Source organism: Neomonachus schauinslandi, chromosome 8 (assembly GCF_002201575.2).
Source record: "Neomonachus schauinslandi chromosome 8, ASM220157v2, whole genome shotgun sequence".
Taxonomy (NCBI): Eukaryota; Metazoa; Chordata; class Mammalia; order Carnivora; family Phocidae; genus Neomonachus; species Neomonachus schauinslandi.
The window spans coordinates 142,157,403-142,170,419 of record NC_058410.1 but is presented as its reverse complement, the minus strand read 5'-3'; the positions used below and the strand labels follow the sequence as shown (position 1 = coordinate 142,170,419).

Genomic DNA, 13,017 nt, shown 5'->3' with positions numbered 1-13,017 from the left:
AGGACACTTATCGATAGTCTCCCCTTTTTTCACTGGCCTGTAATGCCCTCTCTGTCATAAAATTTCATATGTATTTGGATCCATTTGTGGGCTTTCTATTCTGTTCTACTGACCTGTCCACGAGCAATACTGATTTTTTAAAATTACAGTGACTTTATAATACATCTTGACAGCTAGTAGGTACCTTGCCAATTCTTTTGCCTTGGCTCTTTCAAATAAAGTGAGAGGAGCAAGTTGCCGTGTTCCAAGAAAAATCTTGTTGGAATTTTTAGAAGTTTATTATTCGAAATATTGAGTCTTCTCATCCATAAATATGCTATGTATTTTATTTAAGCCTACTTTAATGACTTCAAAGTTGTATAAGTTTTTCCCATCAAGGTCTTAGAGGTTTTATTCAATTTTGTTGCAGAGACTTTTTATTTGCTACCATGAATGGTAACTTTTGGTACCAGTTTTATTTTCTAATTGATTGTTGCTGTATAGAATGCAAGTCACTTTCTAATTTTGATTTTTGTACCTAGCAACATTTCTTTTTTTTTTTTTTTTAAAGATTTTATTTATTTGACACAGAGAGAGAGCACAGGTAGGCAGAACGGCAGGCAGAGGGAGAGGGAGAAGCAGACTCCCCACTGAGCAAGGAGCCCGATGTGGGGCTTGATCCCAGGACCCTGGGATCATGACCTGAGCCGAAGGCAGACGCTTAATGACTGAGCCACCCAGGCGCCCCTCTAGCAACGTTTCTAAGCTCCTTTATTCATTCTAACATATCCAGAGATTTTTTGAATTTACTGTAGACTCTACAATGCATCATCTACAAATTGTGACCATCTTGCTTTTCCTTTTCCAATCTTTGTAACTTTCTTTTTTCTGCTGTACCACACTGGCTAATATTTTCAGTACAATAGAACTGGCGATATGAAGCATACTTACCTTGTTTGTGATCTTAAAGAGAATGCATTCAAAATTTCATCAAATAGAATGTTTGCCCTAGGTTTTTGTTATCCTTTATCAACTTAAGGCAGTTTCCCTCTATTTCAGTTTGCCAGTAGTTTTTATTATAAATTAACTTCATACGTATTGAACTCTTACGCTGCATCTATTGAAATAGTTCTTTTTTAACTTAATATAGTGATTGTACTAATCTATTTGCTAATATTTAAGCAAGTTGAATTCCTGGGACAAAACCAACTTTGCAATAGTATATTTTCTTTTTAATATTTGTTGCATTTATTGCAGCCTGGGATTTTTGTATTTTTATTTATGGGTGAGCTTGTACTATAATTTTCCTTTCTTCTCTCCTTGTTTGGTTTACTGGTATCAAGGTTATGCCAGCTTCATGGCATCAGGTAGAAAGTGTTCTTTCCTTTTTTATTCTCTGGAAGTCTATGTAAGATCAAAACTTTGATTGCTTGAATGTTCGGTAGAATCTGTAAAGCTTCCTAGGCCTGGTGTTCTCTCTATAGGGACTTCTTAAAAACTTCAGTCATGGTTATAGGACTACAGTTTTTCAATTTCTTCTTAAGGTGTTTTATTTTTCTAGGGTTTTCCATTTCATCTAAATGTATAAACATTGTGGCATGAGGTTGTTCTTAATACTTTACTGTTTATTTCTTTTATTTGTACTTGTGTTCCCTTGCTATCTGTAATATTCTTTATCCTGACTTTCCTTAACATTTTTCAACAACTAATCTCATTTCAGTTTCATTATCTTAAAGAATGAACATTTGGGTTTATTGATCCTCTCTATTATATGTTCATTTTCTCTTCTATTACTTTTTACTCATATATTTATTTTCTTCAGGTTCCTGTGAAATTTATGGAGTCTTTTAAGTTTTTAAATTTAATTCCAGTGTAGTTAACATGCAGTGTTAGATAATTTCAGGTGTACAATACAGTGATTCAACAATTCTATACATTACTCAGTGCTCATCATAAGTGTGTTCTTAATCCTCTCCACCTATTTCACCCATTCACCCACCCATCTCCCTTCTGGGAACCATCAGTTTGTCCTCTATAGTGATGAATCTATTTCTTGGTTTGCCTCTCTCTCTTTTTCCCCCTTTGCTCATTTGTTTTGTTTCTTAAATTCCACATATGAGTGAGATCATATGGTTTTTGTCTTTCTCTATTTCACTTACCATTATACTAACTCCATCCATGTTGTTACAAATGGCAAGATTTCATTTTTTATGGCTAAATAATACTCCATTGTAGGTATACACCACTTCTTCTTTATCCATTCGTCAGTCGCTGGGCTGCTTCCATAACTTGGCTCTTGTAAATAATGCTGCTATAAACATGGTGTGCATGTATCCCTTTGAATTAGTGTTTTTGTATTTTGGGGGTAAATACCCAGTAGTGCAATTGCTGGGTCATAAGGCAGTTCTATACACCTCCATCCTGTTTTCCACAGTGGCTGCACCAGTTTGCATTCCCACCAACAGTACACGAGGGTTCCTTTTTCTCCACATCCTCTCCAGTACTTGCTGCTTGTTTTGTTGTTGTTGTTGTTGTTGTTTAATTCATTCTAAGAGATGTGAGGTGATAGCTCATTGTAGTTTTGCTTTGCATTTCCCTGATGAATGATGTTGAACATCTTTTCATGTGTCTGTTGGCCATCTGCATGTCTTCTCTGGAGAAATGTCCATGTTCTCTGCCCGTTTTTAATTGGATTATTTGGGGGGTTTTTTTGGTATTGACTTAATATTAATTTTTTATATATTTTGGATACTAACCCTTTTTATCATATATGTCATTTGAAAATATCTTCTCCCATTCCATAGGATACTTTTTAGCTTTTCTGATTGTTTCCTTCATTGTGCAGAGCTTTTTATTTTGATGAAGTCCCAATAGTTTATCTTTGCTTTCATGTCCCTTAGCTCAAGAAGCATACCTAGAGAAATGTTGCTATGGCTAATGTCAGAGAAATTACTGCCTGTGCTCCCTTCTAGGATTTTTATAGTTTCAGGTTTCACATTTAGGTCTTTAACCCATTTTGAGTTTATTTTTGTGTATGATGTAAGAAAGTGGTCCACTTTCATTCTTTTGCCTGTAGCTGTCCAGTTTTCCCAGCACCATTTATTGAAGAGATTGTCTTTTTTCCCATTGGCTATCCTTTCCTGCTTTGTCAGAGATTAATTGAACTATAATTGTGGGTTCATTTCTGGGTTTTCTATTCTGTTCCATTGATTAACATGTCTATTTTTGCACCATTATCATACTATTTTGATTACTGCAGCTTTGAAATACAACTTGAAGTCTGGAATTGTGATACCTCCAGGTTTGCTTTTCTTTTTCAAGATTGTTTTGGCTATGTGGGGTCTTTAGTGGTTCCATACAAATTCTAGGATTGTTTGTTCTAGCTCTGTGAAAGATGCTGTTGGTATTTTGATAGGGATTGCATTTTTTTTAAAAGTAGGCTCCCTGCCCAGCATGGAGCCCAACAAGGGGTTTGAACTCATTACCCTCAGATCAAGACCTGAGCTGAGATCAAGAGTTGGTCACTTAACCAACTGAACCACCCAAGCATCATGATTAGGATTGCATTAAGTGTGTAGATTGCCTTGAGTCGTATCCACATGTCAACAATAGTCTTCCAATCCATGAGCCTGGAATGTCCTTCCATTTCTTTGTATCATCCTCAATTTCTTTCATCAGTGTTTTATAGTTTTCAGAGTACAGGTTTTACACCTCTTTGGTTAGGTTAATTCCTAGATATTTTGTTTTTGGTGCAGTTGTAAATGGGATTGTTTTCTTAATTTCTCTTTCTGCTACTTCACTATTAGTATATGGAAATACAACAGAATTCTATACATTGACATTCGTATCCTGTGATCTTACTGAATTCATTTATCAACTCTAGGAGTTTTTTGTGGAGTCTCTAGGTTTTCTATATAAAGTATCATGTCATCTGCAAATAGTGATGTGTTACTTTTTCCTTACCAATTTGGATGCCTTTTATTTCTTTTTTGTTGTCTGATTGCTGTAGCTAAGACTTCCAGTACTATGTTAAGTAACAGTGGTGAGAGTGGACACAGTCGTCTTATTCCTGACCTTAGAGGAAAGGCTCTCAGTTTCTCACCATCGAGTATGATGTTCCCTGTGGGTTTTTCATATATGGCCCTTATTATGTTGAGGCATGCTCCCTCTAAACCTACTTTGTGGAGGTTTTGTTTTTGTTTTTGTTTTTTTTTAAATCATGACAGGATGTTGTACTTCGTCAGATGCTTTTCCTGCATCTATTGAAATGATCATGTGGTTTTTATTCTTCCTCTTATTGATGTAATTTGTATTGATTGATTTGTGAATATTGAACCACCCTTTCAACCCAGGAATAAATCCTACTTGATCATTGTGAATGGTTTTTTTAAAAATGTGTTATTGGATTTGGTTTGCTAGCATTTGTTGAGGAATTTTACATCCTGTGGCTGTATCCCAAAGATTTTGGACTGTTGTGTTTTCATTTATTTCAGTGTAATCTGTAATTTCTTTTCTGATTTCTCAGTTGACCCATTCATTGTTTAGTAGCATGTTATTTTACCTCTATGTATTTGTGTTCCTTCCAGTTTTTAAAAATTTTTTTATTGTTATGTTAATCACCATACATTACATCATTAGTTTTTGATGTAGTGTTCCATGATTCATTGTTTGTGTATAACACCCAGTGCTCCATGCAATACATGCCCTATTTAATACCCATCACCACGCTAACCCATCCCCCCACCCATGTTCCTTCCAGTTTTTATAATTTCTAGTTTCATAGCATTGTGGTCAGAAAAAATGCATGGTATGACTTTGGTTTTTTTGAATTTGTGGAGGCTTGTTTTGTGGCCTGATATATGATTTGTTCTGGAGAATATTCCGTGTGCACTGGAAAAGAATATGTATTCTTCCATTTTAGGATAGAATGTTCTGAATATATCTGTTAGATGCATTGAATCCAATGTGTCATTCAAAGCCATTGTTTTCTTGATTTTCTGTTTGGATGATCTATCCATTGATCTAAGTGGGGTGTTAAAGTCCCTTACTGTTACTGTATTACTATCAGTTATTTCCTTTACACTTGCTATTAACTACTTTATATGTCTGGGAGCTCCCATATTGGGTGCATAAATATTTACAATTGTTGTATCTTCTTGTTGGATTGTCACCTTTTTTATTACATTGTGCCTTTATTTGTCTCTTGTTACAGTGTTATTATTTATTTTTTTAATAGTGTTTGTTTTAAAGTCTGTTTTGTCCAATATAAGTATTGCTACCCTAGCTTTCTTTTGATGTTCATGTGCATGATAAGTGCTTCTCCATCCTCTCACTCTCAGTCTGCAGGTGTCTTTCAGTCTGAGATGAGTCTCTTGTAAGCAACATATAGATGAGTCTTGTGTTTTTTTTTTTAATCCATTCTGTCACCCTATGTCTTTTGATTGCAGCATTTAGTCCATTTACATTCATGGTAATTATTAATAGGTATGTTTTTTAGTCCATTTTGTTACTTATTTTGTGGTGCTTTCTTTAGGTTTTTTTTTTTTTTCTGATCCTTCTCTTGCTCTTTTCTCTCATGATTAGTTGGCTTTTTGTAGTGATAGACTTAGATTCCTTTCTCTTTGTTTTTTTTATATCTGTTAGTGGTTTTTGACTTGTGGTTACCATTACATACACAGGTTTGTATATAACATCTTCTGCACATAGTCTGTTTTAAGCTGATGGTTGTTTAACTTGAACCCATTCTTTACTCCCCCCCCCCCACACACACACACATTTTAGGGATCTGGTGGCATAATTTACATCCTCTTATTTTGGTGAATCCCTTGACTTATTTTTACAGATGTACTTTTTTTACTGTTTCTGTGTTTTCTACTTTTCATACTCTTCACTTAACGGTCTCTCCTTTCCACTCACAGAGTCCCCTTTTAACATTTCTTGTAAGGCTGGTTTAGTGGTCATGAACTCCTTTAGTTTTTGTTTGTCTGGAAACTGTTTATCTCTCCTTCTAAAGGCTGGAAAGAGCATTCTTCACTGCAGATTTTTCCCATTCAGCACTTTGAATATATCATGCTACTCCCTTCTTGCTTTCAGATTCTGTAGAAAAATTAGTTGATAGCCTTACAGGTATGGTATGTAACTGTCTTTTGCTGCTTTTAAAATTGTTTCTTTATCATGACTTTTTGCCATTTTAATTATTATGTGTCTTGGTGTGGACCTTCTTGAGTTTTGGGGGGTATCTCTGTGCCTCCTGCATTTCAGTATCTGTTTCCCTCCTCACATTAAGGAAGTTTTCAGCTATTATTTCTTCAAATAAATTTTCTGCCACCCCCCCCTTCTCTCTCTCTCCTACTGGGATCCCTATAATGAGAATGCCATCATGTTTGATGGAGCCACTGAGTTCCCTAAGTCCATTCTTGTTTTGCATAATTTTTTCTCTCACCTGCTCAGCTTGATTACTTCCATTACTCTGTCTTCCAGATCATTTGTTCTTCTGCTTCCTCTAGCCTATTTATTCTATCAAGTGTATTTCTTATTTCAATTATTGTGTTCTTCATTTGATTTTTTTTTTTAATCTCTGTTTTAAGGATCTCACTGATGGCCTCCAGTCTTTTCTTAAGTCCAGGGAATATCTTTATGATCATTACTTTAAATTCCCTATCACGGGGCACCTGGGTGGCTCAGTTGGTTGAGCATCTGCCTTCAGCTCTGGTCATGATCCAGAGGTCCTGGGATCGGACTCTGCTTCTCCCTCTTCCTCGGCCCCTCTCTTGTGCTCTCTCTCAAATGAATAAATAAAATCTTTAAAAAAATAAAAATTCCCTATCAGTCATATTACTTACTTTGCTTAGGTCTCTTTCTGTGATTTTTGTCCTGTTTTTTTTTTTTTTCAAGATTTTATTTGTTAGAGAGCATGCACACAAGCCGGCGGAGCAGCAGAGGCAGAAGGAGAAGCAGGCTTCCCACTGAGCAGGGAGCCTGATGAGGGGCTTGATCCTAGGACCCTGGGATCATGACCTGCGCTGAAGGCAGATGCTTAACCCACTGACCCACCCAGGTGCCCTGTCGTGCTATCTCTTTAAGGGCAGAGGCGGAGCTTCCTGTTACTCTCTGGGCTCTTCCAGAGCCAAGTCCACTGATTTTTTTAAATTCTAGGCTTTAAGTCCCACTGGCTAGAACTCAGAACATTTGGCCCCTCTCATTTTCAAAGCTAAATGCTGTGGGGATGTAGCTCCCCCTTGCAGGCTCCCCAGTGTGATAATCTGCTTCTCACCCCTCCCTGAAACCATGGCTCCCTCCTTCTGGTAGCCAGGCCCATGGGGTTTAGCAGCCCCACCATGTCTCTGCCTTTTCTACTCTCCTTGAGCTGGTCTCTTCTCTACATTTAGTTGTGGAGTCTCTTCTGCCAGTCTTTTTTTTTTTTTAAATTATTTTCATTTTAGTAATGTCTATCCTCAATATGGGGCTGGAACCCACAAACCTGAGATCAAGAGTTACTCGATCTTCTGACTGAGCCAGCCAGGCACCACTCTTCTGCCAGTCTTTGGGTTGTTTTCTGGGTTGTTGCACTGATGTGAGCGTTGGCTCAGTGAGATGGGATCGATCTAGGGTCCTCCTGCTTTGTCATCTTTCATCTTTGTCAGGAGTCTCCCACTGAGTCTCAATTTAAGGTCTAGCATTAATCAACTCTTGTAAATATCCCATCTGTGCTTGAAGAGAATGTTCTCCAATTTTTGACCTAATGTTACATATATGCTTACTAGTGTAAGCTCATTAAATTTACTATTAAAATTATAAATAGCCTTTTTATTTTATATTAGGTTGATCTAATAATTACTGAGAGAAAAATTTGTTAAAAAACTTCCCCCAGCAATAGTGGATTTTTTTTTTCCCATTTCTCCTTGAGGTTCTGTCAACTTGATATGTATATATATATAGATATATAGATATAGATATATGTATGTGTATATGTGTATATGTATGTGTATGTGTATATGCGTGTATATGTGTGTATGTGTGTGTATGTGTATGTATGTATGTGTGTGTATGTGTATGTGTGTGTATATTATGTGTGTATGTGTGTGTATGTGTATATGTGTGTGTATTTATGTGTATGTGTGTGTGTGTATGTGTGTGTGTATATATATGTTTTGAAGATACGTTGTTAGGTACATTCAAGTGTAAAAATCTCATGTGTTTCTGGTGAGTTAAACCTTCTCATCATGACATAGTGACTCTCCTCATCTCTAATGAATGCTTATTGCCTTCAAGTCGACTTTAGCAGCTCTAACTATAGTTACGCTGGTTCTCTTGGTTATGTCCCATGGTGCTTGAATTACTCATGGCCGTAGAGTTGCATTTCTCCAGCGAGGGTTTGTCTGGACTTCTGCAGGCTGCCTCGAGGCATGTTAATCTAGGACCACATTGAGTTACATTCAGCCCTTGAGGTTTTCCTGATTACAGCGATGGCATGAATGCAGGACAGAACACTTGTGGGACTGGAGTAGTTAACGAGTTTTAGGGGGAGATTTGTTTCTCCCCTTCTCTGTGCATTGTCAAGATGAAGACCAGTTTCTTTGCTGTCCTTTTTAATAGGTTGGGTTTGTCTCTAGCTGATACTCCTGCCGAGGGTGTAGCTTTCAGTGCAGAGTCTCTTCTGAGATGGGCTGCTTCGGCTGGTTCCTATGCTTCAGCCCACATCTTCGGCATACAAGGCAGCCATCGGAAAATCTCCAAAGGCTTGGGGCAAAGCTTGGCTTCCACATTTGCTTACCTCTTCAAGTTTCCAGTTTCAATTTGTTTTGGGCTTTTGGAAAAGAAAACCTTCTTGCTAGCGTGGTGATTCATCTAAAAAAATATTTTTGTTATTGTGTCTAGCCTGAAGCTATTTCTGTTGGGAGGACAACTCTGGTGCTCTTGTAAATTAAAAAGTGGATATATCCATAGATTCTTTCTTATAAATACACTAAAATCGGGTTTTGCTTGGTTGTGGTTTCTGTCCAGTATAGTCTAAGGCTTCAGAAATGAAGACAGAAGATGATTTAGCATTAATCTCATGTGTGCTACTCTTCTTCCAACTGAAACAATGAGGAGCTGTCAACCAAAAGCCTGATTTAGAATTCTTTTTACCATCTTACACTGTTTACTCTAAGTAGAGGAGGTATTTTTGGTGTTTTAAAAATAATAACTTTGGGGGCACTTGGGTGGCTCAGTCGGTTAAGCATCTGACTCTTGATTTCAGCTCAGGTCCTGATCTCAGGGTCGTGAGATCGAGCCCTGCGTTGGGTTCCGCTCTGGGCATGTAGCCAGCTTGAGATTCTTTTTCTCCCTCTCCCCCTCCCCTCCCTGCTCTGTCTCTCTCTCAAAAATTAATAATAACTTTGGAGAAAAATTCAGTGCTCCAAAGAATTAAAATATATTGCTCCTTGAACTGTGAATTCACAAGACTAAACATCCTTTTTATACCTTAAGAGTTAGTTTCCTGTCTTTGAATGTACCTTCATAAATACCGGATTAAGCTATCAGTTGTTTGCTCTGCATCTTTGGGGAAATTAATTCTGTTTTCTGTGCTTTAGTGTCCTCTTAGGTCTGGTGGGAATGTAGTAGTACCAACCACCTAGGCTTTTAGGTAGGATTAAATAAATAGTTCATGGAAAGCACTTTGCATAATGCCTGGCACGTAATAATCATGGAGTAAATGGTCGCTGCTTTTGCTGCTGATATTATCTTCAATTTCATAATCTTATTTTATTCCATTGCTTTTCTCAGGTATGTGCCCATTGAAGATCTGCTGGAGATTTATAAGAAACTCTATGGCCGAGAAGTCATCACCAAAAATGCAATTGTTGACTGTTCATACCTTCAGTTCTTGGAAATGTAGGTGTGACCCAGAGGAAACTTTGTGGTTGATTTGAGTGTGTGACTTCTTAGTGCACTTGCTGACATTTTAAGTCTCCGAGTTGGATTTTGGATTTCTGGATTTTTGCTTTTTTCAAAGGCAGTTGCATCATGGTAGATACATGTAGATGGAGCTTGGTTTTTATTTGCTTCACTTCTTTGTACAAACACAACTCAACAGGCAAAATTTTTGTTCATGTTGCAGGTATGGTGAGATGTTAGCTATTTCCAAGGTAAAGGCTTCATTCTTCAAAATCTTCATTTAAAGGATTATAAAGTTACCAGGAAAAAAACTTACTGAGTTTTCTTTTTCTGTGCCATAGCTTTATTCCACTTACTCCAGAAAGTCTCCATTTTTGGTGGAACAATTCCAAGAATATTTCCTGGGGGGACTGGATGACATGGCTTTTTGGTCCACTAATATTTACCGTCTGACGAGCTTCATGTTAGAGAACGGGACCAGGTGAGACCCTGCCCCACTTCTTCTACCAGTCACTCCTGCCCTGTCCCTCCCTCTCCTGGTGCCGCTCCCAGGTTTTCACGTGATCAGATGAAAAGGTCTCACGAAGTGCCAGCCTCTCCTAACCAAGGAGGAAAAGAATGGAAACTCCGGTCTCAAAACTCAGACGCGCTCCCGTCTGATTACACGTGCCGCTGTTCCCTGTTCCAGGGACAGAGAGATCCTAAAGAACCGTGCTCGGTGGGAGGGCCCCCCTCCACCTCTGGGCTGTGTCTTCTCTTCCAGGAGGACCCGGGCTGTGCCCAGGCTCCAGCGGCCACGGTTCAGCGAGCCTCCTTTCCACCTGCTGTCATCTCAGGGATAAAGGGTTTCAAAGAGCACTTCACTGAACACCCCCCACCCCCACTCCAAAGTAAAATCAGAAATGGACGCATTTGTAAATCACAGCCTTCTGGTGGAGTCTGACACTCAGCCCGTATGGAACAGCATCCGGGGCCCAGCTCCTTCTCCGCTCCTGCCCCACTCCTGCCGTGCATGTCCGGGAGGAGTGTTAGCCAGAGACTCAGCCCAGGGTGTGTAGAGCAGGGTAGACGGGCCGCCCAAATCCCAGCCGCAGTGGCCCATAGGCTTGCAGAGTCTGCCGGCTGCGTGAGACGGCCAGGGCTCCCCTCCGAGCCAGTTTGCAAGCAGGCCACGGAGTCGGCGGCCGTCTGCGGCTGCCGACCTGGGTGGGGTGGGTGGGGGTCTGGAGAGGGAGCAGTGGAGGCACCACCCCGTGCTGGCAGGGCGCGGAGCTCAAGCAGCAGCCGTGGAGTGGGAGACGGGGTTCGAGGGCTGGGTCTGCCCCAGGCGGCTCTTCCAGGTGGAGGAGCATAGGGCTGGGCTAAATCGGAGGGACCTAAATCCGTGTAGCTTCGGGATGTTACAAACTGGATGATACTCTTCTGTGCCCTTAAAAACCTTTGCTAGTAGTCAAAGAATGGTAACCGTAATTCTATATTATGCTTTGAAACAAAATTCCCTTGCATGATAAAGTCGATACTAGGCTGTAAATATTAAAACCTGTTTTAAACAGTTGGTAAACAGTAAACAATCCAATATAAATACTATTTTTTAATAGTGAAATAAGCCTCCTGTGAAATCCCCAGGCTCTCCTTCTGTGGCTGTGGGTTTTTAGGTATACACAAAGATAGCGGATGGGCTTTGAAATTGGCAAGACCTGCCTCTCACTGCTGAGTTACCCCAAGCAAGTAGCTAAACCTCCCTAATCTTTCTCATCTGTGAAATGGGGACAGTAATAATTCTATTTTTGCCATGGGTTGTTGGGAGGACAACGTGAGGTCACTCATGCAAATGGTTTAGCATTAGGGAGCACTTAATACATGTTGGCTACTAGTATTATAATTCTTATTGGAAGGAAGTTAAATTTATATTGGTCATATGAGTGTGAATGACCTGCATTTATTTGTTTTTATAAAGTCCATGTGTCATGATCCTCAAGTGGAGAGCAGCTTTGGTGTTTGTTTTGGTTAGGTTGTCCAAATAGCTACAGACAGCTAGACTTTATTCTTTAATTAGGAGAGCTGTTTGTGAAGAAACAGATTGTCTCTTGATCTCTGTTCTAATTTGTCAAGGCGAAAATTCCATGAATTGACTGCATCTTTACACACAACATACACACACAAAGGAAGATTCATCAGAATTTGTGGAACTTTATGAGAACTTTGGGGCTCCAAAGAGAAGACAAATTCATGAGTGAAAGAAACAATGTACTTGTTTTCATATTATAAGCATTTCTTAGCTAACTGATAAAACTCTAGTAGCGTATCTTCCTAAAGAAACAGTGAAAGAATGGTACATTCCCAGCAGAGCGCTACTTAATTCAAAGATTATTCATAGGGGCGCCTGGGTGGCTCAGTCGGTGAAGCGCCTGCCTTCGGCTCAGGTCATGATCCTGGAGTCCCGGGATCGAGTCCCACATCGGGCTCCTTGCTCGGCAGGGAGTCTGCTTCTCCCTCTCCCTCTGCCCCTCCTCCCCGCTTGTGCTCTCTCTCTAATAAATAAATAAAAATCTTAAAAAAAAAAATGGGCATGATCGGGCAGAGAGGGGCACAGTTAGGAAACTGTTTCTTTCCATCTTGAACTCCCAGATGGTTCATGTTAGTGTGGGGACTGCTCAGCAGGTGGAGTCGGGGGGTGGGGGTAGGTGAGGAAGAGGGTGAGGAAGAGGATGGGAGGATGGCTGTGAGTCGGGGCTGACCGGAGCGTGGGGCTGCCTGTGTTACCGTCCTGCTACCAGCAGTCAGCTCGTCCGCCCTCATCAGGTAGGACCGAGGTTCTTCGCCCATCATGTCTGGCTCAGCAATGAGCCCCCCTGCATTAGGCTGCTGGAGGTGGCTTGAAGTGCACCACCGATTCTCAGTAAAACTCATGCTTGCGAAGGAGGTAGAAAAATGCCTGATTCATCTCTTTCCAGTGACTGCAACCTGCCTGAGAACCCTCTGTTCATTGCATGCGGCGGCCAACAAGCCAGCACCCAGGGGTAAGTGGATTCCAAAAGTGTTCCTAGAAACAGAACATCTTGGGGCACCTGGGTGGCTCAGCTGGTTAAGCGACTGCCTTCGGCTCAGGTCGTGATCCTGGAGTCCCGGGATCGAGTCCCGCGTCGGGCTCCCTGCTCG

At 40.1% G+C, this 13,017-nt stretch overlaps 1 protein-coding gene across 3 annotated transcripts in view; it reads left to right on the top strand.

The window, feature by feature from the left end:
• Positions 1–13,017, top strand: part of GPLD1 (glycosylphosphatidylinositol specific phospholipase D1) — a 55,991-nt gene that overhangs the window by 23,129 nt on the left and 19,845 nt on the right. For all 3 annotated transcript variants that reach the window (XM_021697142.1, XM_021697143.2, XM_021697141.2), the window contains 4 exons: positions 9,748–9,855; positions 10,082–10,109; positions 10,200–10,339; positions 12,813–12,878. In XM_021697142.1, coding sequence (XP_021552817.1) covers positions 9,748–9,855; positions 10,082–10,109; positions 10,200–10,339; positions 12,813–12,878 — 342 coding nt within the window. The remainder of the gene's footprint in view (positions 1–9,747; positions 9,856–10,081; positions 10,110–10,199; positions 10,340–12,812; positions 12,879–13,017) is intronic.